The sequence below is a fragment of the Vicugna pacos genome, chromosome 13, assembly GCF_048564905.1.
Source record: "Vicugna pacos chromosome 13, VicPac4, whole genome shotgun sequence".
NCBI classification, from domain to species: Eukaryota; Metazoa; Chordata; class Mammalia; order Artiodactyla; family Camelidae; genus Vicugna; species Vicugna pacos.
In genome coordinates this window covers 34311133-34337372 of record NC_132999.1, presented here as the reverse complement: position 1 = coordinate 34337372, position 26240 = coordinate 34311133, and the positions used below count along the sequence as shown (strand labels likewise).

General features: G+C 38.8%; 1 protein-coding gene across 5 annotated transcripts in view; it reads left to right on the top strand.

Annotated features, from left to right (window-relative positions):
* The first annotated feature begins 16113 nt into the window (after positions 1–16113).
* Positions 16114–26240, top strand: part of MAST2 (microtubule associated serine/threonine kinase 2) — a 178234-nt gene continuing 168107 nt past the window's right edge. For all 5 annotated transcript variants that reach the window (XM_072974530.1, XM_072974529.1, XM_072974528.1 and 2 more), the window contains exon 1: positions 16114–16646. In XM_072974530.1, coding sequence (XP_072830631.1) covers positions 16455–16646 — 192 coding nt within the window. In that variant the 5' untranslated portion in view covers positions 16114–16454. The remainder of the gene's footprint in view (positions 16647–26240) is intronic.

Genomic DNA, 26240 nt, shown 5'->3' with positions numbered 1-26240 from the left:
CTTACCTGAGATAACGTAAGCCTGGGGCTGCTGGCCACCATCTTGCCTATAAGCAAGAGCCTAGAGAGTGCAGGGAACCTGACAGCTATAGGAGAGAAATCAAGTGACTGGAAGAGTGCTGGATAATACAAATGCTTAGCACTTAGTAGGTGTTTTTAAAATGTCAATTTTCCTTCACCATAAGCCTTGTAAGTTCATCCTAAGTCAAAAATCTTTTAGGCCTTATGTATTTTGAATAACAAATGGTCCTTCTTGGGCTTCTACTCTACCTATAGTCTTTATTTTTTATTCTCCCCAGCTATGGAGATCTGAGGAAATGCTGGCAGAGTAAGCCTAGCAGAGGAGTTTCATAGAACTGAAGACACAGAAATAAACAAGAAGTTTATAATCTCTGTCCTCAAGGAGTTGATAGTTTAGGGAAGAAAAAGACATTGACACAGATAACAACAACACAATATGCCAAATGCAATGACAGAATTGTGCACTGGAGGCTGTGGGTAAGACGGGTGAAACCTCGCAGAGAGATTCAGGGCAACAGAATGAATTCTCAGTCATCATGAGTTGCAGGCTCCATCTACAGGGTCAGGACAGTAAAGTTCTTTAGATAGATGATTCTGGTACCGCATGTAAGTGCCCAGCTTCTGTGCTGCAGTATAGATTGCTACAGTGTTGACTCCTGCTAATGGGGACTTCTGAACTTTCTCCATGAATCTCGATTTTTCCAGAAGACAGAGCTAGGAGACCTGGACAGCCCAGTACTTCTATCCAAACACAGCTATGGCTCCTAGGGAAAAGGGAAGAACTGGGAAACTGGTGGCACAGCAGTGAGTAAAACCAGGCAGGAAACAAAAGTGGCTGGAGATCAGGTTTGGGGAACCTGGAAGAAATACAGACATTTGGGTAACAGCTGCAGAGGCCTCATCCATTCATCTGTCTTATCAGCCCTGTTGGGGAGAATCTTCACTATCTTCACCAAGGAAAATGAGAGAAACCACATACAGCTCTGCCCTGTCCAGAATAAGCACTAGTCTATAAACATTAGAGAAAATGTTCAGCCTCACCAGTGATTTAAAAAAAAAAAACCCACAAAATAAAACAACAGCGAGGTATGTTTTCTCTTTCAAATTAGCCTCCATTTTCTCAGACGGGTGTGGGCAAGCAAGAACTTCCAGTCACTGCAGGTGAAAGTGTAGGTTGATGATCTTTCTGGAAAGCAATTGGCTTTAAAATGCTCATATCATTTGACCTGATGATTTCACTTACCTGTCCATTCTAAGAAGAGAAATTGACATATAGAGGCCATAGTAGCCATCTTTTGGGATATATTCTCAGCTTACAGTGATTCACCCTCCTCTGAGAATAGAGGGACCTGTTCATGTCACCACTCTCCTGACTTCAGCCTCAGAAGTGGGACCTTGATCCATTGGCCACTGTTCATTGGACCAGGGTAGACAGCTGAGCAAACTAGGTCAATTATATTGTCTTTTTTACCTAGGAGTTCCGGTTTAGGGCTGAATGGAAGGAGTATAAATATTCAGGAACTAGGTCAAGGCTATTATCCTCCAGGTGAACTGAAGAAAAGAGAGCACCAGTCTGCAGAAAGAGGAGAATGAGGCAGAGTTGTGGAGAGTAGCAGATTTAAGAGACAGAGGCAAAAAATTCCCAAAACATTACATTGCACATTCTAGTTGCTTTCTGTATTCCTGCCTCTTCATTCTGAGAAACACAGTATTCTTATAACAGCCTATATTTTTCCCTTAAGCTGACTCAGGGGGGTTTCAATTACTTGCATCCAAAAGCTTATCATAGCTTTACAACTAAGGGGATGGTTGAGTCAATGTACATTTTTTTTTGTACAGTAGATTGTGAACTGCCATTAAAAATGTTTTAGAGAAATATTTAATGATATGTAAAATGCTCAATAGATAATGATAAGTAAAAGTATCAGGATATACAATTTTCTGTGCATAGAAAAAAGTTTGCAAGCACACAAAACTTTTAGCAATGGCTACCCTGGAGTAAACTTGGTATTCAAAGGGTTTCTGAGATTTGGCTTTCTATCTATATTTCTCTAAGATTGTCTACCTTTCCATCTATATTCTCACTACTTCTATTCACATGCTGCACTAGTCAAACTAAAATACTTACCATCAAAAAAAAACACAACAAAAAAACCCAAATAAAATACTTACCATCACTATAGACCACCTGCATTTTTCCAAGTCCACTCTTTTGTTCGTGACGTTTTATCCATGATCTCTCAATATCAAAATAGTTCAAGGTTTTCTTCAACTTGCATCTCTTTCTTGAGGTTCTTCCTGTCCCTCCAGCTGGAATTGATCGTTTTTTTTTCCTTTGAGTCCTCATTCAACAGTGTTGCCTCATTCTGATCACTCATATATTTTATTTCTTATGTTAGACTCTGAGATCCTTTAAAAAAACTTTTTTATTGAAGTATATTTTATTTATGTTATGTTAGCTTCTAATGTACAGCAAAGTGATTCAATTATAGACATATATTCTTTTGCATGATAGTTTATTACAGGATATTGAATATAGTCCTATGTGCTTTACAGTAGGACCTTGTTGTTTATCTATTTTATATCTAGCATTTTTTATCTGCGAATCCCAAACTCCTAATTTATCCCTAACCTTCTTTCCCCCTTGGTAATCATAAGTTTCTTTTATGTCTGTGAGTCTGTTTCTGTTTCATAAACAAGTTCATTTGTGTCAGATTTTAGATTCCACATGTAAGTGATATGTGGTTGAGATCCTTGAATATGAGTATCATGTCTAGTTCATTTTTGTGTTTTGCTCAGGATATAGCATGAATAGATATTCAACAGGTAGTCATAGAATTTATGATTGAATACTGAGGGAGAGTGATTCATATTAGGGGAGATAGTCCACCCCCCTGGGATTCCACAGAAAACTATATGGTAAAACCCCTATTTAACTTACTTCTCCAGGAGCTCTTTAGTCTCAGTGCTCTCCTTTCTTGTCCTTTGATGCATGATTGAGTGGTATTAATTCTCATGGTTTATACACACTACTTAGATGAATTGTATCTGTCAGGGTCCTGTTGGAGTAACAGAGCCCATGCTAATACTTAAATAGAAGGAATTTAACATAGGTCCCTGGTTATAAATGGACCTGAAGTAAAACAAAGGATGGATAAGCAACTCAGAAATTAACAACAGTAGGAAACCTCTATCATTTCTAGGTCTGGAGGATCAGAGGAGGGGGTGGTGTTAATACAGCCTATGAGCTGGGACCACTAATGGGGAAGGACAGCACTGTGGGAGCTGAGATAGAGAGGAAGGGACTCTGCTAAGACCTGGAACCATGGAAAAGACACAGTCAGTGTTGGAGATGCTGCCTGAAACAGAGGTCCTCCAAAATCTCTCCCACTAACCAAAAGTAACCAGGCTAGGGAATTTTAGAAATATAATTTGATAACCCAATCCTCTGTAGGATAGAAGAAGGTAGAAGAAAGGCAAGAAATGGATTTGAGACTAGCATGATTAGTAACGGCTGAAGTTTACAAAGTCTGTTAGGATTTTTAAAACTCTAACCTCAAAATTATAAAACATTAACAGTAAAAATAGAAGTGTCAAGGCTAAACGGATTTCCTTATTCTATTTGCCATAGATTGCTACAACATAGGCTATATTTTTAACTTGTTTCATCTTTGGACCTTGGTTTTATGTTTTTCCAGAGATTCTAATAGCCTTTCTTTTCTTCTTTTTGAGTTAAGAAACTAGCTTCCCTATTACTTTAGGGAAGTTACTTCACAATATCAATAAGATTTTTTGTCTTCATAAGCATTTTATCATTTGTATGAAATTCACTCCATTTTAGCTCTTGACTTCTTACTCTGTTTTGAACAATTGCATTTTAGCCCTACTGTATAAACAAACCTTGATATTTATTTTTATTTTACTTTTATAATAGTCATCTGTTTCTTCCCATAACCTCCTCTTTTGGGGGAGATTTCTTTTTATTTTTTGCTGGAATACACACTTATACTAAATTGTATACTTTTTTTTCAAGAAGAGTACATAAAAAATAAAATTTTTGATTTATTACTTATATGGAAGAGTAGCTGATAAGAAGTTTTATGTTTGAGCTTGTTTTCTGAGGAAAATATGTAACTGAAATTGGGAGAGACTATACTTTCTCCATCTGAATACCAAAATACAGAGACTAGAGCATGAACTCTCCTAGGCAGATTCTTCCATTTATTCTCAGGATATATTTCTTTTTTATTGAAGTATAGTTTATTTACCATGTTTCAGGTATACAGCAAAGTGATTCAGTTACACATTTCTTTTTTCAGATTCTTTTTCATTATAGGTTATTACAAGGTATTGAATATGGTTCCCTGTGCTATACAGTAGGTCCTTGTTGTTTATCTATTTTATACATAGTAGTGTGCATCTGTTAATCCCAAATTCCCAATTTATCCCTCCTCCGCTTTTCCCCTTTGGTAAACATAATTTTGTTATCTATGTCCATGAGTCTGTTTTTGGTTTGCAAAAAAGTTCATTTGTATCATTTTTTAGATTCCACATATGTGATATATAATACTTGTCTTTCCCTGACATACTTCACTTAGTATGATAATATTGAGGTCCATCCATGTTGCTGCAAATGGCATTATTTCATTCTTTTTTATGGCTGAGTAATAACCCATTGTATTTATATACTACATCTTCTGTATCCATTCATCTGTACATGGACATTTAGGTTGGTTCCATGTCTTGGTTACTGTAAATAGTGCTGCTGTGAACATCGGGGTGCATATATCTTTTTGAGTTAGAATTTTCTCTGGATATATGCCCAGGAGTGGGATTACTGGATTATGTGGTAACTCTATTTTTAACTCTTTAAGGAACCTCCATACTATTCTCCATAGTGGCTGCACTAATTTACATTCCCACTAACCATGTAGGGGTTTTCATTTTCTTCACACTTTTTCCAGCATTTATTTTTTGTAGACTTTTTGATGATGGCCATTTTGACTGGTGTGAGGTGGTAACTCATTGTAGCTTTGATTTGCATTTCTCTAATAATTAGCAATGTTAAGCATCTTTTCATGTGCTTCTTGTCCATCTGCATGTCTTCTTTGGAGAAATTTCTATTTAGGTCTCCTGCCACTTTTTTTATTGGGTTGTTTTGGATGGATCAGATATCAGGTAATTTTAAGGACTATTGTTAATTTTGTATTGTAATGTTATTGTGGTTAAAGAAATTTTCCTGTTTGTTTAGAAATACATGTGAATAAAGTTGACATGACATACTATCAGAGATTTGCTCTAAAATACTGCAGCAACAAAAAGAAATAAAGATAAGATGAGGCAAATATGGTAAATATCCATAACTGTAGAATGTTTTGAATGGGTACATGGGGATTCATTATATTATTCTCTCAATTTTTTTGTATATTTATAAAATTTTATAGTAAAAAGACTTAAAAATAGGATGGAGGGGAGGGATTGGAGAGAGTGCATACAGACAAATATTCTTAAAATTTTTGTTACACAGAGGAGCAAAAATTATTAGAAGTAGCTGATGGCCAAAGTGAGGACAAGAGGAACTTTAAGTATATTGATGGAATGATACAGGAGAGAGAGGGAAATTATGATATTGGAGAGAGAGGCAACATTTCTGGAGTGATATTCTTGAGTAAATCATAGAAAATGAAATTATTGTGTAAGTGGAGGTGTTGGTTTTAGATAAGAACATAGATAATTCATCTACGATAACAGACAGAAAAACAAAATATGTGACCACAGATGTTGGCAGGTCAGAAGATGTGATGGTGGGATTCTACAGAAGTTGTCTTCTGAAGTAGAATGTTATTTGAGCATGAGGATGGGAGATAATGGGGAATTTGGTAAGAAGTTATGAAATAGTCATCTAGGAGAGGGGAGAGTGAATGAAGTAAGGACATACAATGTGATTGTTGGGCGACAATAAGGCCCACAGAAAATTTATAGTATCACTTTCTCGCATGGTTGTGTATTTTCTCCAGCCCTGTTCAGCTGCAACATTACATACAAGGTGGAGGCACAGATTTGGGTTTAACCAGAGTTTTGGTTTTGCCAAATGAATATACCAAAATGAGAGAGGGACAAAAGAGTGAATGATATATGCAAGCAAGTAAATATGAAAGACCATGATATTCAAGCTGAGTAAGAAGGGTAGAAAGGCCATTAAGGACATGTTTGTGAAATATGCCTGAGACACATCAAAGTGAATATGTCAGGTAGTAAAGAGCTCAGAAAATATATCTGAGCTATACTTATAAATTTGAAACTCAGCAGCATTATAGATGGCATTTTGTCATAGGAATTTATGATTACCTAAAGAAAAAATTTTGAGTAAGAAAAGTAGGAGATCCAAGACAGAGCTCTGAAGAATGCCAACAGTTAAAAGTTAGGTAGAGGAGGAGACATCATAAAGAGACTGAGAAGGAATGATAAAAGAGGTAGGAGGTAAACCCAGAATGTTCAAGCCTACAGAAGAAAGTTACTTTTCATGAAGGGGAGAGTCAACCATTTCAAGAATTTGCTGATGGGTCTAGCAAAATGTTTAGGAAACTAGAGCTAGAGAGAGAGAGAGAGACAGAGAGACACTTTTGTTGGATAGAGAGCTTTAACCAACTTGAAAAATTCTATAGTGCAACAGTTGTCGGAACTGTCTGGGACTAGCTTACTAACTGAAGAATAGAAAGCAGAACTTAATAGAAATTTGAGACATAGACTTAAACCTCTATAAAAGTTGAAATCCCCCATAGACTACAAATTCGTTAGGGCCAAGGATCAGGTTCATTTCAGTTTGCTTGACAGGAATAAGTCCTGCCATGTACTAGGCACTATGTGAATGTTTGTTAAATGAATGAATTCAGGAGTAAATGAAGATAACATAGTAAAATATAAGGAGCATGAGTTCTGGAGATATTCACCTCGTTGATGTCCACTCATCTATCAGATTAGCATAAATGTGATTTTTCCGGAGAGTCCTTCCCAGCACAATGTCTAAAATAAGGGGAACTCAATAAATTTGCATTTCTAACAAGTTCCCAGGGGATGTTGTTGTGACTGCTGCTCTAGACCAGTGCTTCTCAACTATCTGAGATTAAAAAATTTTTTTTGATTGCATAGACTCATATTTTTGTGAAATGCAATAAAAACAGCTAGAAAAAATGAAATAACACACACACACAGTTTTTTTATTATTAGATTCACAGACACAAAATTATTCTGCCAAACTGCTATAAATGTGTTTTAAGAGCTTGCTCTCAGTTCCTTTACATATTGCTTTATAGACCAGTAACAGTTTGCCAACTGGCTCAGGTTCAAGGACCATACTTGGAGTAGCTCTGCTCCTGATGATCTCTGAGTTTATTTCTGTTCTGAAGAATATTTTGTTTTGTTTTAAGATGATGACCTTTTTTTTTTTTAATCCCTACTACATTGTTTATATTTGCTTTGTTTTATTTTGTGCGTGTACCTTCTGCTAACTTGGAAGTTTGTAGTTAGTTTTCAGTCCTCCCAGTGTTTACCTTTATTTTTTTATATTTCTTGATACTTTATCTATTAATTCTCTGCTCTCAGAAATGATGAAATAGTATTCTTCCACTTCTCACTTCCTTACCTTTTCCTTTAATATGTAATTTCACTTAATGACAAACATTATTTTAAAAATTTTCCTAGAAATTACCTATATACCTTAAAAGAACCTTCAAGTAAGCTTATGTCTCTATTATTTATTGCCTTTAAACAACATATTTTGCTCTCCCAATAGTAAAAAATGAGGAAATCAAATTTATTTACCTATTTCCCAGCATCTATTATATATTTATTATTTCACTTTGCCACAGATTACAACATTTATATTGTGCTCTGAATTTATAATGCTCACAGTTACTTTAGTCTGAAGCTGCCTTATGTTTGCAATGATGGAGTGTCTGTGAATTTAAGATGCTTTTAAAAGCTATAGGCTTCCTCAATTTTCTTTAACCGAATTTTCACCTATGTTCCTTACCTTAAATTTTGGGCTCCATACTAGACTCTTCATCTTTTTTTTTTTCTTTTAACCATTTTTATTCGTCACGTACCCTGAGTGTTCATATCTATATATGTACCAAAAACTTCAATTTCCATCAAATGCTCCCAAATTTTTAAGCAATCCTTCATGATTGAGGGAGGGCACTATGGCTCAATCTCTGCATGAAACCATAACTAGAGAAGTTCACGGTTCAGCCACCAAAAAAACTTCAAAATGACACAAGTCCTTAACAGAAATTGCTTGGGAACTGAGAAGAGGATTCGTAGCAACATTCGTTACAATAGTCTTCCTCTCCTACCCACTTCCCTCACACACCAGAAAACTGCTCCCACCCACCCACACAGCTTTCTTTTCTTCTCTCATCTTCCTTTCTTGTCTTCTACCTTCCTCCTTTCCCTCTCTCTCTTTTTTATTAAAAAAAACAACACCTTTACTGTGGTATGCTTTCTGTACAATAAATGACACATATTTTAGATGTACAATCTGATGAATTTTGATAGAGGTATACATCCATGAGACCACTACCACACTCAAGATAGCTACCATTTTCCATCGAACCCCAAGAGGTGCAATTTTCTAATTCCCAATATACCCCTTCCCATCCCCTTTACCCCCTGGGTAACCATAAGTTTGTTCTTTATGTCTATGAGTCTGTGTCTGTTTTGTAAATAAGTTCATTTGTGTATGTTTTTTTTTTATATTCCACTTATAAGCAATATCATATGGCACTTTTATTTCTTTTTCTGGCTTACTTCACTTAGAATGATGATCTCCAGGTCCAGCTATGTTGCTCCAAATGGCATTATTTTATTCTTTTTATGGCTGAGTAGTATTCTATTGTGTATATATACATACATAATATATACACCACATCTTCTTTATCCAGTCATTTATTGATGGACATTTGCATTGTTTCCATGTCTTGGCTATTGTAAATAGTGCTGCTGTGAACATTAAGGTGCATATGTCTTTTTTGAATTATTCTGGATATATGACCAAGAGTGGGATTGTTAGATCATATTTTTAGTTTTTTAAGGAACCTCCATACTGTCCTCCAGATAGTGGCTGTACCAGTTTACATTCCCACCAACTGTGTAAGAGGGTTCCTTTTTCTCCACACCCTCTCCAGCATTGTTTGTAGACTTTTTAATGATGGCCATTCTAACTGGTGTGAGGTGATATCTCATTGTAGTTTTGATTTGCATTTCTCTAACAATTAGCACTATTGAGCATCCTTTCATGTACTTGTTGGCCATTTGTATATCTTCTTTGGAGAGATGGCTGTTTAGGTCTTCTGTCCATTTTTTGATTGAGTTGCTTGTTTTTTTTTTGATATCAGGGTATATGAGCCGTTTGAATATTTTGGAAATTATTCCCCTGTCAGTCGCATCATTTGCAAGTATCTTTTTCCCATTCTGTAGGTTGTCTTTTCGTTTTGTAGATGGCATTCTTAGCTATGCAAAAGCCTTTCCTCTCCTCTTACAGCTCCTTCCCATGTAGATCAATGTAGCATTTTGAACTAAGCTCTACTTCTTTCATCCCTTTAATTATTTTCCCTATTTATCATTATCTTTATCCTACATTCCCAAAGCCCAAAGGAGCATCTTGGCATCTATAGAACTCTCTTGGCCAGGGGAAGACTCCGGGGTGGGAGAGGAGGTTGTGAGCATTTGCTTGAAAGTAATTTTCATTCTGTCATATGTATATCTGATTGAGAGCTTTCCCTGAAATTTAGACCCATACAGCCATCTTTTTTATCTCGTAGGTGCCACAAAATCAACAAGCACCAAAATTGCACTTCTTGTAACATCTGTGAGTGCATTTGCTCAATATTTCTCTTCCATTCAAGATTAAACAAATACCTGTTGAGTGTGTGAATAAATGAGTGAACAAAATTATGAAACTTGCTCTTCCTTCAGTATTCTCTAGGACAGTGAAAGACACCACCAACCAGAAGGCTATTTAAATCACAATTCTGAAGATCATCCCTGATTCATCCATTGCATCTGGCTGTTTATCAAGTTCTGTAGATTATACAGCATAATGTTTCTTCAATCTGTTCCTTCCTCTCTAGATTTACTACTATAAAACTCTGACAGGTACCTGATCACTTTTACTTATTCATTTGTAATAGACTTCTAAGGGATTTCTGGTCTCTGTTTTTATTCCCCTCCAATATATCTGTCCAAGACATGTTACTCATAGTTTCAGACAAGTGTACCATCTACCTTCATGGAAAATTATCCCTACCATACCTCTATCAAGGGATGGTCCTAGGCAATCACGTTCTGTACCAATTGACACCATCTTCCCAATTCCTAGACATTGCTGATTAGAGCAAGAAGGTACCCGTAACTAATGTGCAGATTATCCAGCAGCTATTAAAGTAATCTGAAAGGTAAAGTTTAGCCAATTAGCTTCCCATCCTTAGGCAAATGAACTAGGAAGTAGAGAATGAATCAGATATTAGAAGCAAGAAATGAAGTTTTAAAAATTGCATAGAGAGGCCAATTAGTACAGAAGAGGCCATGATCAAGACAAAATTTTGGCTAAGTAGAAAATATAGATAGAAGTGATGCTATAAAGCAATAATACAGAACTGAGGGTAGATAAGCTGATTGACTCTTGAATGAAAAGCAAAAAGACATATGAATTAAGACAGAGATCAAGAGAGAAACTTAGTCATGGTAATAACAGAGCATGGAGTAAAATGCCCTGCACTCCTGCTGCTGAGGGCCCCAGAGATGCTTCCAGTTCCAAATTCCCTGAGGCCAGTTGTACTTTTAGTCTTGGATTTCCCTGAGATTCCTGTTTCCCTTATCACCATGTGTATAGTAATGTATTTAATATGGCTTCAGTTTCCATCTGTTGCTGGTTCCCTACCCAAGATTACATTTGGATCCATCAGCTCTACCAAAACAGGTACTAGAAATCACCATATTAAGTAATAATGATGGAGATTTGGTTACATGTAACAGACACCCAAAATTACAGTGACAAGATAAAGGAATATTTCTCTTTCATGTAATACTACAGAGGGCAAAGATTTCAGCTCTGCTCCAGGAGTTTATCTTGGAACTTTCTTCACTGTTGCATTGTCATCCCTTAGATATTATCTCATCCCTGTGGTCCAAGATCGATTACTACCATAACCACTTTCCAAGCAACAGGCTGGAAGAAGGGAGGAAAGAAGAAAGGGAAGACATGCTTTTTCCCCTTTAGTGCATAATTCAAAAATTGCACTCATCACTTATGCTCACAGCTCATTGGCCAGAACTTAGTCACATGGCTACACTTAGCCACAAAGAAGCCTGGAAAATTTATCTCTATTCTAGGTGGCATGTGCCCAATAATACAAAAAGGGAAGAATGGATACTGGGAATAAGTATCCATTTTTGCCATAATTGTAATAAGGAATCCTTGGAGAAAAAACTGCAGGTTCCTACGGTGTGGGCTCCTTAGGAAACTTGTCCTGGGACTGCTTGCTTCCCTGAAAACTGACTGTGCTCATTGAACAGTATATATAGGTAAATTTAAAAAATAAAAATAAAAGATAATAAAAATCTTCCCTGGCTCTGAAAAAGACGTTTAAGAAAAGAAGCATCGTGATTAAATTTAAACTATCAAATGTTTTAAGAAAAAAAAAAAGAAAATTGACTGTGCCATGTATAGGATCTGAAAAGGTACAGGACTAAGTTTATTTGTGGGAACTCTGGCCTGGGCATATTTGGTTGAGCTTGGCACCAAGGGAATGGAATTGTCCTTTGACAAAAAATCTTGATTGGTTTGGGAGGATCCTGTGATGTGGTCTGTGTTAGTCTGCTTGGGCTGCCACAACAAAATACTATAGATTAGTTGGCATAAACAACAGAAATTTATTTTCTCACGATCCTGGAGGCTAAAAGTCCAAGATCAATATTCTAGCTGATTCGGTTTCTGGTGAGAGCTCTCTTCCTGGTTTGTAGATGGCCACCTTCTCACTAGACAGTCACACACCCTATTGTGCTTGTGGGGTAGGAGAGAACGGGCACTCTCTCTCTGGTGTCTCTTCTAATAAGGATAATAATCCCATTGGATCAAGGCCCCATCTTTATGACTTCATGTAACTGTAATTACTTCCTTAGCAGCCCCATCTCCAAATATAGCCACATGGTAGGTTAGGTCTTCAATATATGAATTTTGTGGGGGACAGAAACATTCACTCTATAACATGGTCTGGGGAAGCAATGATACTAATGGAATAATCTAATTCTAGCTGGACTTGACTATGAAAATTGTACTGATTTTCCTGAAGTAGATTTCAAAGATGGCTACAAATTCTTCCCTTCTTTGAATCAATTCCTCTTGCCATGTAACTGTAGTCCCTTCCCATGCTGACTTGCTTTGTGACCTGACTTGCTTTGGCAATGACACAATTGCCAATGTGACACCAAGAAAGACTTGAAAAGTGCTTTCACATTGAGGCTTGTTGCCTTTTTTCTGCTCTTGGGACCCCTATTACCGCTGCCATGTGAAGAAATTCAAGCTAGCCTGCTGAATGAAAAGATATGTGACTTAGTTGCCCCCATTGCTAGGGCCAATAGCTTGAAAACTACCAGATGTCTGAGAAAGGTCATTCCATCCAATCCTCAGCTAACTGCAGACATATTTGCAAGCCAAGCAGTGGTCAGCTAAACTGGCCCAGGCCATAAAAAAAAAAACCCAGTTGACCCACAGAATTGCCAGCTAAATAAATGGTTGTTGTTTTGAGCCACAAATATTGGGATGGTTTGTTATATAACAATAGGTAACTACCATACTTACCTTCAGGATATACAGAAACTTTAGAGTTCTTAGATAATTAAGAAGGAGATAATACTAGACTTCCTGATAATATCACATGAGGGAACTGACTGACTAACTAGAAAAAAGAAAAGAGATACTGTCACATTTACACTCTAAGATTACTGAAAAGTTTATATTTGTTACACATCTCACCACTGGTAACCCTCAATTCTGAGCTCTAAACCAGTTTAACTATTAGCTTACTGTACAGCTTCACTTGGGTATCTCATTGGTGCTTAAGAGCAAACACATCTAAAACAATCATCATCTATTCAGATTTCTTCTTCACAGTTCCCTATATCAGCTGTCTGAGCCAGAAACTTGGAAATCATTCTCAAATCTTCTCTCCTTCTCTCTACCCAGATGCAGGCAACAGGTCCTGTTGTTTCTACTTTCTGAGTCTCTCTAAAATTCATTCACTTTCTTCTATCACCACTGTCACTTTCTTAGCACTTGTCATCATCACCTCTCTCCCAGATAATTGGAATAGCCTGTTAATTTGCATAGGATTTGCTAGTGGAATTGATGTGAAGTGTGTGAGAAAGAGAATACTCAAGGATCACTGTGAGGTTTGGGACTGAGCAACTGAAAAAATTTGCTTGTCATTTATAAAGTTTGGGAGAATAGGGGTCAGAGTGGGTCCAGGCCAGATTGTGTCACATGGCCATCTTTGACTGATAAGAGGCTGAGAAAATCAGTATCTGGCTGTATTAGTTTTCTATTACTGGGTAATCAGTAACCACAAACTTACCAGCTTAAAATAACACACATTTATCTCACAGTTCCTGTGGATCAAGAGTCCAGATATGGCTGGGTTATATACTCATCTGGAGACTCAACTGGAGAAGATTCTGTTTCCAAGTTCACTCAGGTTGTCGGTAGAATTAATTTTCTTGTGGTTGTAGGACAGAACACTTTGGGGATTTTTTTTTTTTCTGGCTGTTGGATCAGAGGCTGCTCATAGCTCCTAGAGGTTACCTGCTATTTCCTGCTACATGGCCCTCTCCCTAGGCAGTTCAAAACATGGTAGCTTGCTTCTTCATGATCATTAGGAGAGTGAGAATGAGAATGCGTCTGCTAGGAAGACAGAGTCTTATATAATGGAATGTAATTATGGTAGCGATATCACATCACCTTTGCTATATTATGTGAGTTAGAAGCAAGTCACAGGTCCTACCCACCTCAAGGGGAGGGGATCACACAAAGGCATAAACACAGGGGAGGAGGTGAATCATGAGGGCAACCTTAGAGTCTGTGTGTCACATTGACATTCCCAGTCCCTATAGTGGTAGTTAAGAGGTTAGAATGGCATTCTTGTCCCTAAGTTGCCAAGGTTGAGTCAGTGGATTCTCCTGCCAGAGACTGTGAATCTGGAATGGTGATGCAACTATGAAGAGATGGTTAGAATCCATTTGCAGAGGTATGTGGCAGCAGCATAGCACATTGTCTGGTGGTGGTTTGGGAGTGGTGATGACAACAGTGTCCTGAAAATGTCCCTGATGTGAGTTATAGAGAGGATCCTTGTTTCCTGCCAGTTTCCCCCTTAGGCTTAAGATGATCAGAGTTTGTTTCTGTTATTTGTAACGAAGTACGTGGCAGAGTCTGTACATGCAGGGAACTATAAATAGTTGATATAACTATAAATAGTTGATACAGTAGGGATTAATAAGAGAAGGTGAGTTAGGTAGAGATTGTAGCAAGTTTAGACTTCATCTTGAGGGTCATGGAAATCTACTTAACTGTTTAAAACAAGTGTGTAACGTGTCATATAAAGATTCTTGTAAAGGCTTTTGGAGGTTGGGTTTGAAGAGAAAGGGACTGAATATAAGTGAATGAGTTAGAAACCTTTCCCAGTCAAGGAGGTGAGAGAATATAAGACTTGCCTTGAGGTGGTGCCAGTCAGGTGGAAAGAGGAGACAGATTCGAGAGATGATAAGGTTACAGAAGAGGGGAAGGAAGGAGTCTAGGATGACTTCCAGGTTTCTGGCTGAGGCAACTGGGGGGATGGTGGTGAGAAACTGAAACAGGGAATATGGGAACAGCTGATGATAGACTGTAAACCGGTTGTGTGTGTAGGCTCTGGTATCTGATAGACCTTGGTTTGAGTCCTGGCTCTGCACTTATTAGCTGTGTCATAGTGAGCATGTTATGTAACTTGAACCTCAATTTCCTCAACTGTAAACTGGAAGTAATACAACTTACCTCTTGTTTGCATATATGTGAATTGAATGCTGTGTCTGATATCCAGTCAGCTGGCTATGATGTTAGCTATTACTACCTCTCAGAAAGAGTTAAGAGAGGAGGCCTAGAAAAAAATGGATGAAGCCTCCAGGAAAGTCTTCTGTAGAAAGAACTCTGGTCAAGTCAAAAGAGGAAAAATACGATTCTGTGACAGACCAGCTGAAGCCAGAATAAGGAGGCCAGACAGGGCTGAGCTACAGCCACGTTGTTGAGCAGATGAGTCACTGAAAGTGGCAGGCCGAGCTGCCCAGGCCGCAGCTGGATTTGCTGTGGCCAGGCTGGACTGGACTATAACATGATGACTTCATTGTCAGAGGGGAATCATGCGGATGTTTCGGAAGCCTTTTTGTCTCCCCCTTCCCCCTATAGGAATCCATCATCTCTTCTTTTATAGGACTTTCCATGCCCTGACTTACTTTCTGGAAGCAGCAGGAAAATAGTGGAAAGGGACAGAGAGCCAAAATTTGAATCGTGTCTGGTTTGCTCAGTGACCTGGTGCATGTTACTTCACCTGTCTTCTTATCTGAAACAGGAGCAAGAGCAGACCTGCCTCCAAAGTGCGATGTGAAGATTAGGTTGGCAGGTGCTCAACAAAAAGGTATGCGGTAGTGTTCTGTTCATTAGTTGTATATTTTGTCTCCTTACTGCTCCTAGTCCCTCTCCACCTAGTTCTGTAAGGACGCTGATCGGTTCTAATTCAGTTTTGGATCCCCAGCTTTTAGCTTGGCGGGGCACACGGCTTCATGAATGGATGAATGAAAGAATCAATGAGTGTCCGCCGCAGCAGGCGGCGCGCCGGGGCCCCGCCCCCTTCCGTTCTCCTTCCAACCCTGCCGCCTGCGCTGTCGGCACCGCGCTGTGGAGCCACGGGCGGGTCTCTCGCGACCGTTCGCCGGCGCGTGCGCGGGATGCCGCGCGCGACCGGAGGTGGCGGGCGGGCTCCCGGTGCGCGCGCGCGAGGGGAAGGGAGGGGCGGGGCCCGGCCGGAGGCTGGCGGGCTGGCGGGCAGCTGGCTGTGGAGCCGGCCGCGGCGGCGGCTGGCGGTGGAGCCGGGGGCTGGTAGCCGGCCGAGCGTGTGCCGGGTTGGAGACTAGGCTGTGGCGATGCTGCCGCCTCCGTAAGGAGCACCGAGGAGACCGCGGCGCTTGAGGTCCCAGGAAGCGCGGAGGCGCTGCGGGCTGGGGTCGGTGGCTTCGGGCGCCCGCCCGGCCATGGTGGCCGCGAGCGGTGGTTGGCGCGGCAACGCTGCGACCCGGGGCCGTGCGGGGCCGGGACAGTCGCGGCCCTGAAGCAGGCGGGGCCCAGCCACAGAAATGAAGCGGAGCCGCTGCCGCGACCGACCGCAGCCGCCGCCGCCGCCGCCGGCCGCCCGCCGGGAGGATGGGGCTCAGCGGGCGGCAGAGCTGCCCCAGCCCCAGCCTTTACCCCCGCGCCGGCGAGCGCCGCCCGGGAGGCAGCGACTGGAGGAGCGGACCGGGCCCGCAGGGCCCGAAGTCAAGGAGCAGGTAGGGCGGGCTGGGGTCGGGAAAGAGAAGGATAGGGAGTGGAGCCTGAATGGGAACGATGGGGGAGGGGGGTCTCAGGCGGGAAGAATTGGGCTGGGGCGTTGAAGGGGTGGGGACTGAGTAGTTAGGCCGGAGGAATGGGAGGACTGGAGAGGCAGAAAAATGGGGAGTGGAGAAATGGAAGTGATGGCCTGGGGTTGAATGGTAAATGCAAGAGTAGGGACATGAAAAATGGTCCTGTGGGCGTTTGAGGTCAGGGGTTCTGGATGGGAAGAAGGGACCCTGGAATGTGGGCTGCGAGTAAGTGAAGCGCAAAGGCTTACTAAAGGAGTATGGAGGAATTATCCAGAGGGCTAAATAGTGTAAGGTAGGGGCAGTCAATGTGATATAGTAAATGTTATCCTATTTCTTAGAGATCGTCTTGACAGTTGTGAAAACGGGTGTCATTCCTAAGCATTCTCTGATTTGGCCATCATTTATAGTCTTGTAGGAGTATGTTCAGAATCATTGTTAAGGTTCTCTTCAGTAAGGATCCATTTCACCAAAAAGCACTTTTAAAAACGTGCTTTTAATAAAACATGTGCTTTGGGGTTGCATGTGTGCAATCCCAAACTCAAAACTGTGGACAGACAATTCATGGATATAGTCTTCTAGGAGTTTACCACTTAAAACACCTTAGTGAGGAACCACAGATAGAAAGAAGTGTAAAAATTTCATGGAGTTTCTGAATGGACAGGATGTGTTTACATAATTTATTAGTCAAGTATAGGTGTACTTGGAAGTAAGGGGTAAAGGTCAGTTTTATCAGGGAGAAGAAGCTGTCGCTAGCAGCTGTAGGACGTTCAGTGAAAGGAGAATATGTGGTCCTTGATCTTATGGGATTTACAGATAAATGTTCTACAGTAATGAACTCTAGTGACATCTTTCCTTTTGCACACTCTCCTAGTGACTTACTGTGACTTTCTGGATCTTTCAAGGCTTCTTTTAGGTCTCCTGTCTCTTCCCCGTATGTTAAACAAGTATTTTCCTTAGACATCATTCTTTATTTTATAGCTTCAGTGATGCACATGTTAGCACTTGGATTTTTTCCCCCTTTTTGTTCTTTTATCATATATTCTGCACCCAGTCCTGAGTGGACTGCACCATTGGCTACCTCTGCATTTGCTTTCAGGCCACTGAGCATTGTCCTCTTGCTGTCATTTTCCCCCCTTATCCTTGTCTTTTGTATTCTCCGCAGTTCCTCTTTGAAACATTTTTAAATGTACTTAAAGCCCAGATCCTTTCCTGACTCAATTTACCTGGTCCAGTTGACCTTATTGTATGGTCCACAGAAGAGTTCAAGGTTACTTGATTTCTCTCTCTTCTCCATGTCAGGATTTCTGTGTTTACTAGCCTTTGTTTCAATCTCAGAGAAAGGAGTTTTCCTCCTCTTTTCTGAGGTTATTCACTCTCTTTATGTCATTGATTTCTTTCCCTCTGATCTGCTGTAGGCAGTTGTTATGTATGTTATTTTCTTTGTTTTATACCTCATATAAAAACAAAATAACACAATTTCCCTGGATTGTATAAGCTACCTAAGCTGCTTTGTTATCTCATCTGCTTACCAGAACCTTCTTGAAAAATGTGTTTTTATTCACTGTCTCAGATTCTTCACCTTGTATACATTCCTCATTATGGTTTGGCTTCTGTACGTAAACTCTTCCCAAACTGATGTCTTCATGGTCAACAATAACTCTGTGTGTTTATTTATTTACTTTTTAATTGAGATGTGACTTAACGTGTGCAAACCAAAGATTCATTCAGCCCATGAATTTTTACAGAATGAATACACCTGTATGATGACTCCTGAGATCAAGATATAAAACATTTCCAGTACCCCAGAATACCCCTTTGTGTTTTCTCCCAGGTATAACCAACTTCAGAAGTAAGCACTCTCCCAGCCTCTATCATCTTGGGTTAGTTTTGCCTCTTCTTGAACTTCATATAAATGGAATCATACAGTTTGTACTCTTTTGTGACTAGATTCTTTCAAGTTATGTCTATGAGATTCATCTCTGTTGTTGCTTGTAGAAAAAGTGTGTTCTTTTTCATTGCTGTGTAGTTTTCCATTATGTGGATGTACCAAATGGATACTAAATTTTCTTTTTTAATGAAAAAATACTGCATGACTACTTTCAAAAAATTTTCATTGTGAAAGAGTTACAGAGAGAGATATGTAGCAGTCCCAGGGACCTTTAAATGACTAAATCTGATAGCCCTCCCCTAGTCCTCATCCTCATTGACCTCTGTGAACTATTTGTTTGTCATAACATTCATTCCACTCCTATTTCTCTGACTGCTTCTTGGATGTTTTTTTTCTGTTTTCTCCTCCTGTTCCTTATATGTTCCTTGAGGATATGGCCTCTGTCCTTAGCTTTTTCTTTAATTGTACTTTGTTTTCTAGCAGGTTTACCCTATTCATGGCAGGTTCTTAGGATGTGTGACAAGGTCTGTAGTTCTCTTTGTTCATGGCGTTGTGTCACAGAACCTTCTTGTAGAGTTTTCTGAGTCTCTAGGCCTGATCTCTTTCCTTAGCTCTACATTTCCATTTCTGGACTTAACATTTCCATCATAGACTCTTAGCATTTGTGATCTTAACACTTGTGATCTTTATAATTTGGTGGTGTTCTTGGAAGTTCATTACTTGAAATTACTTCATTCTGAAAAGGTAAAAATTTCAGTTGTATATGTTATGAGGCTGGATGAATTCCATTCGGTCAGGGAGTAAGAACCTAGCTGATTATCAAGTATCTACCGCTTACAAAAGACTTTGTTCTCCATTTCTCATGACATGGAGTAATGCTTGTTACGTTATACTACGCTGGTATTTATGAGTAAGTTCTGAACAGGGTGCAGGACTAGGATCTTTAGGTCAGTGGCTTACTGTATCATTGAAATAGAACCCATTATGTCTCCTTTGAAATGTGCTTCTACCTGTATCTTTTCTTTTTCTTGTCATCAAACTTGAAATTATTATTGTTATTATTGTTTTTAAAAACACTTAATTAAGGTCTGATTGACATACAAAAGGCTATACATATTTAATACATACAACTTAATGATTTGGAGATACATTTACACCATGAAGCCATTACACTCTATGCATCAAACTTGAAATTATATCCATGGTTTTTGACTTTTCCCTCTCCCTTGACCCCCTTATCCAGATTCTGCTGATTCTATCTTCACAACATCTTTCCAATCTTTATTCTCACTGTCAGCACCTTAATTCAGCATTTATAAACTTTTGTTTTGGTTGTTGTAATACTTTAACTGTATTTACTCTGCTTTTAGTCTTTTAACCTCTAATCTGTTCTGCATTCTAATTAAAAAAAAGATTGGAACTCACTGTCTACCTGAGTTCCAGTGATAGATAAATATCTGTTAAATGATCATTTCATTTTTTTTTAATCTTCAGAAACTTTCATTAGCTTTTTAATACCCACAGAATAAAGTTTGAAGATCTTGACATTCAAGGTCTGTTTGATACTTATCACTTTTTATTAGAATCAGAGTTAGAGGCCCCTTCTCTTGGTTCCCAGGACTTTGCTTTGTCTCCATTGTAGCAGATCTTACTAAAATTGCTTTACTCTCCCTCATTATTGAGTTCTTTGAGGCCCAGACTGTTTCATTTACTATTGTATTTCTAGGACCTACTATGGTATTTGAAGCATAGTTATTAGTCTGAATATTTAGTAGAAACATAGATATGTGCTGGCACTTGAAACAGATATTTGCTCAGCAATATCCTAATTGATTGTCAGTCTTTTATCAGAGAAGAAACTCCCCAGAGGCTCATTCATCCTTTACCAGCCTTTCATGTTTTAACTGCTACATAATAGGCATACAGTAAATATTTGTTTACTACTTAGGCATTTTCATATATTTATTTTAATTAATCATCCATCTGAAAAGGTCTTTCTTCTCTGACTTCACCCATTAAAATTCTACTCAAGCTTCCAGGTGTAACTTATGCCACAGAAGCTGTTCTGTGAAGTTGTTTTTCCTTGTAGGATCCTTAGAGGATCCTTGATTGGGCTGTAGTAAATATCCTTCTGTATTCATTTTATATTATTTCATTTCTTCCTTTAAGTTGTAAATTACTGAGTGTAGGAACTACATCATCATTTTATCTACGATAATGCATAGTCAAGGGCTTTGTCACAATAGATGTTAAGTAATTATTTATTGAATGAATGAATGAATAGAAAATGATTCAAATATTTTGAATTTGGGTGGCTTGAATAATAATGGTAGTAAGATGGAAATAGATAAGTAAAGGAAATGAGACATTTTTGAAGATGGAGGAAGATCAAGTTCAACTTTAGCTTCTATAATTCCCTCAGCACCATTAAGGAATTTGCAAGATTATTTTCATGGAAATCAGTATCTGCTCTCTCTTCTGCACCGTAATGTTAGTACATTGGCAAAAGCACAGGGCAGAAGGCACACGGAGGGAAAGTTGCATGTATTGTGTAGGGAAGGGTAATCTGTTTAGTGTTGGAATTTGAACTTGAAGGCATAGATGATGAGTTAAGAGACCAAAGGAGCCTAGATGATAGAAGGTCTTTAGTACTACATAGAAGTGTAGAAAGTAGGGGAGCAGAATGGTCTTGTTTTTTAGCTGGACTTCTCTGGTAAGTGTGTATGTAGGACAGAATGTGGACATGGTGATTGAGACATGGGCATTTGAGAATTTTTCTGACTTTTCAATACACAATGTTTATTAGCCCACTCTCTCTTCTTATCCAGAAGTAATAAGAATAAGGGCCAATTCCTGAAAACCTGTTAGCTTTGGAAGGCTTGATTTTGTCAAAGGTACTGGGAGCAGAGAGGCTGGGATGGTTGAAGCAGGTTGGACAGTATTCACTGATGAGGGTAGGACACATCTGTTTACATATTTTTCTCATCTTTGTTTTACTGGGTGTCCCTTAGCCTAAGATCAACCTAAAAGCTTTTTCCACCCCAGTTACTCATGGTGACTTATGGTTAGGGCTATCAGAGGCAGCTTAACATGGCAATCATTATGTCCCCTTCATTGCTGGTCTTAGCTGCTGTGTGGTTCTCTGCTTAATTTGCCTCCTAGCTTTGTACTTTCTTGGTGAAATTCCTATTAACCTTGGTAGTTATTACTTTTCATCAGTAGGTGTTGGCTGTTTTTCATCGTTAATACACATACATGAGGTTCCAAATGGGTTTGAAAACCAGTTTGTTGGGTCAAGAGGAAGGAGTCTTCAAGGGAGAACAGAGGCTAGATGTTATTGGGAGTAAAGGCTTACACAAAATGCATTGTTGGTGAGACATAGATGACCACAGTTTTGTATCAGCATTGTACCTCATTGTTAACTACCAAACTCTTTTTCTCTTCTCTGTACTACAGCCGTGTGTACACTGGAAGTACAGTAAATAATTGGGGCAAATTGAGATCAACTGAGCCTTTTAATTCCATGTTCATTAGGTGTATTTCATCTTTACCAGTAATTGTTCCTCCTTTGAAATCTTAGTTTTGAGCTTGCCACACTCTGATCTTCACTTCATTTTCTGTTTCTCTAGCTTATGTACCTTTTAGGATTTCCTCTCCAAAAATTGTTCAGGCTCTTTGGAACCTCTAGTTTTTTGTTTTTTTTTTTAACCATCTTTTCATTGGGTGTCACCTTGTGCCCTTACTTTCCTCCTTATCCAACTTAACATTTCATGGGCTATCATAATTACCCCTATGCATATGTGTACCTTCTATCACACCTGCTTCACAGAATTCCAGCCATGATTATGCCAACTCTGCCTGTTCTGCACCTGTATCTAAGCAGCTGAATGTGGCTGGAGAAAAACAACCATGCTGACACCTAAATTTGTGGTCATAAACTTAAGGTGTCTCAGCACTGATAGTCAGTCCTATGATATTTTTCCTAGTCTATTCATTCATTTTTTCCCCCTACTTCGTTTTAATTTTGTTTGTTCTTTTTGGGGGGGGGTATATATATTTTTATTGAAGTATAATCAGTCTACAGTGTTGTCAATTTCTGGTGTACAGCATAGTGCTTCAGTCATACATGAACATACATATATTCATTTTCATATTCTTTTTCACCATAAGTTACTACAAGATATTGAATATAGTTCCCTGTCCTATACAGTGTGAACTTGTTTATTCATTCTTAAATGATAGTTTAACCTTTCTCTCTCCTCAAACTTCCAGCACTCTATTTGTCCTCTTTATTCTCAGTTAATGTCCTTGCTTCCTGTTTCAGTGAAGAAAAAACAAAGATAATCAGAAGAGAACTTCTACAAGCTCCCATTTCAAATCACCCAGCCTACCTATATCTGTACCCACATTCTTTGTACTCTCTCCTATTGCTATGGATAATATGGATAATCTTCCTGCTCTGATCTGAGGCCAACTGCTACATCTGATTAAGAGTTTTATTCTTGAAATTATTCCTTCCTACTCCTGAATCATTCATTTCTTTTCTGTTGGTGATTCTCATCAACATACAAGTGTGCTATAATATTTTCCATCTTAAAAAAAATTTCACTAACCCTACATTTCCCCTCATTCAGTCGTTCTTTGATTCAACAAGGTTTTGTTTTGTTTTAAGTACCGCTGGGATTACAGCAGTAAAAAAAAGTCAGACAACAAACCCTCCTTTCGTAAAGTTTCCATTCTAGTAGAGGGAGTCAGATAATACAATAAATAAGTAAAATATGATGTAGTATGTTACATGGTGATAGATACTATGAAGAAAATAAATCAGGGAAGGGGGATATAGAATGATAAAGGATTTTATGGTTTTAAATAGCATTATCAGGAAAGGCATCTCTTTGGAGTGGGATGTTTGAATAAAACTTGAAGGATGTAAAAAATTGAGGCATTTAGATTACCTAGGGGAAGAGTATATTTGGTAGAAGGAATAGGAAGCACCTTGGGCTTAAAGTATACCTCCACTTCTAAAATTTGTGTTTAAGGAACACCAGGCAGGCCAAGTGTGGCTGGAGTAGCATGAGTAAGAGGAAGAATAGTAGATAAGCTCACAGGGGAAAGGAAGGGCTGGATTGTGGAGAGGGTTTTAAATGCAATTGTAAGGATTTTGACTTTTATGTTGAATGAGATATGAAGCCATTGGAGAGTTTTGAGCAGAGGAATCACAGGATCTGACATTCATTTTAATCCCATCTATTTGGCTACTCTATTTAAAGCATTGACCTAATGGGTATGTGGAAGCAGAGAGACCAGTTAGGAGGCTCTTGCAGTAATTCAGGCAAAAGAACAAGGGATATGAAATAATTGCCTACGAGTAGGAGAGTGTGTGTCTTGATAACACAGCTACTTGGAAGAGTTGTCAGTGTCTTCTTTTCCTCTCCTCTCATTCTTTCTTGAACCCATTTCCAGTCCAGCTTTTATCTCCATCATTCCACTGAAACATTTATGTCAAGTTCATCATTGGCCAAACCTAGTGGCCAGTTTTCAGTTTTCATCACTCTTGACCTGTTGCTTTTGACATGGTTGATCATTTTGTCATTTGGCTTCTGGGACCATGCTCTCTTGGTTTTCTCCCTCTCTTACTGGTGTTTCAGAGCGTTCAGTCTTTAATCTACTTCTGCAGTCTATTCTCCCTCCTGATATGACCTCATCAGATTGTATTGCTGTACATTCCTTCTGTTTGCTGCTGATTCCCATGTTTATTTCTCTAGTCTTGACCTTTCTTCTGAGCTCTAAGTCCTATTTTCAGTTGTGTATGTAACATTCTATTTGGAAAAATAATAGACCTCTCAAACTTAATGTGTCCAAAGCCAAACCCTGTTTTTCACTTCCCATTCTGCTTCTTCCTCACTCTCTCCCATGTCAGTAAATGACACTACCATTGACTCATTTACTCAGAGCCAAACTTGGATGTTTTTGACTCTTTTGTTAACCTCATATTCCATAATCAGCCCATCAGGTCTGGTTGGTGCTACATTCAGATTGCATGAGACTTTTCCCTACTTAGCTCCATCACTACCCTAATCTTAGCCTCTATTATCTTTCATCTGGATTACTGTAGAAGTCTCCTAGCCTATCTTCCTGATTCTATTCTTTTGCCCCCTGCCCACCCCTCCATGATAATTGGCACATAGCAAGATCGGCATCCTGTAAAAGCTAAAATCAAAGTTTGTCACCCCCTACTCAAAACCCTACAATGGCTTTCCATCACACTTTAGACCAGAATCAAAAGTGCTTGCTTTGTCCTGTAGGGTTGTACATGATATGCCTCTTATCCTTCTCTGACCTCATTTCCTTCTGCTCTGCCTTTTGTTGCTGAGCTCTGGTCACACTGGCTGCCTTGAGGGTCTCCAGATATATTAAGCATGCTCCTGCCTGAGGACATTTTAAAAATTATTATTTGAGGACTTCTGCTCTTGGTAGTTTTCTCTACCTGAGGTGTTCTTTTTCCAGATATATCTATATGGCTGGCTTCCTCATTTGATTTAGGTCTCTCTCTGTTCAGATATCATTTCCTCAGAGAGGCCTTCCTTGACCAACTTTTTAAAGTAACATTCTTAGTTATTCCCTTTCCCTCTTTTTATTCATGACTTTCATTCACCTGTTAGTGTCACATATTTGTTGTTTTTTGTCGTTCTCACACATCAGAATATGTGGTTCATGAAGGAATTTGGGTCTGTTTTTCCTCACTGCTGTATCTCCAGCTTCTAGAATTATATATAGAAGGTACTAAATAAATACTTCGTGAGTATAGTGATTGTCATTCTCCGACCTCAGATTCCAACTCTGTGACCCGATGCAAGTTATTTAAATTCTCTAAGCTTTAATTATCCCATGTATATGTAATGGGATAATTCATTGGTTTATTGTTAGGATTTAATAAATTAATCTGTGTTAAATACTTATTATAAAGCCTTATACCAGTGAGCACTCAGTAACAGTTAATCATCATATTTTTAGGGTATATGCACAGAATGTGTGAATGTAGAGTTCACATTTTCCCATGTTCTCATCTGTTTTTAGAAAGAAATGTAATAGAAAAAGATATGTCTTGACCTTTGATTTGTTAGTGTTATTGAGCTGTTCTTTTACTTTGTTCAGCTTGAAAAGGCAGCTTTAATTTGTGCATTTTCCCCTTTAGGGAAACTTACAGATTTCTTTATTAAGTAACTGGCCTTGAGGATATTATAGTCTCCCTAGGTTTTAGAATGTAATTAAGAACAAATTCAGGCCAAGGAAACCACATTTTAAAACTTTGTGATATCATTTAGTTGTACCATCTTTAATGTAATAGAATACTTCCTAAGGGTAAACCTGGGTAGCAGGTGCACAAATCCTTCTACCCTAAATTTGTTGGGAGATTAAGAAGCCACATAGTTTCTCTGCCTATATTTCAGCAAAGCAGGAGTAATATAATAATGTCAGACTTTCTGATTTTTATAACTATTTGAGGCCTTCAGTAGTGTTTTAAAGACAAAAGAGTTTAAGAATAGTTGGTATTAATTTTAAAAGAGTCTTTAAATTATTTCAGAGGGATGATACCAAGATGATTTTTTTCAGGTAATCCCAGGAAATGA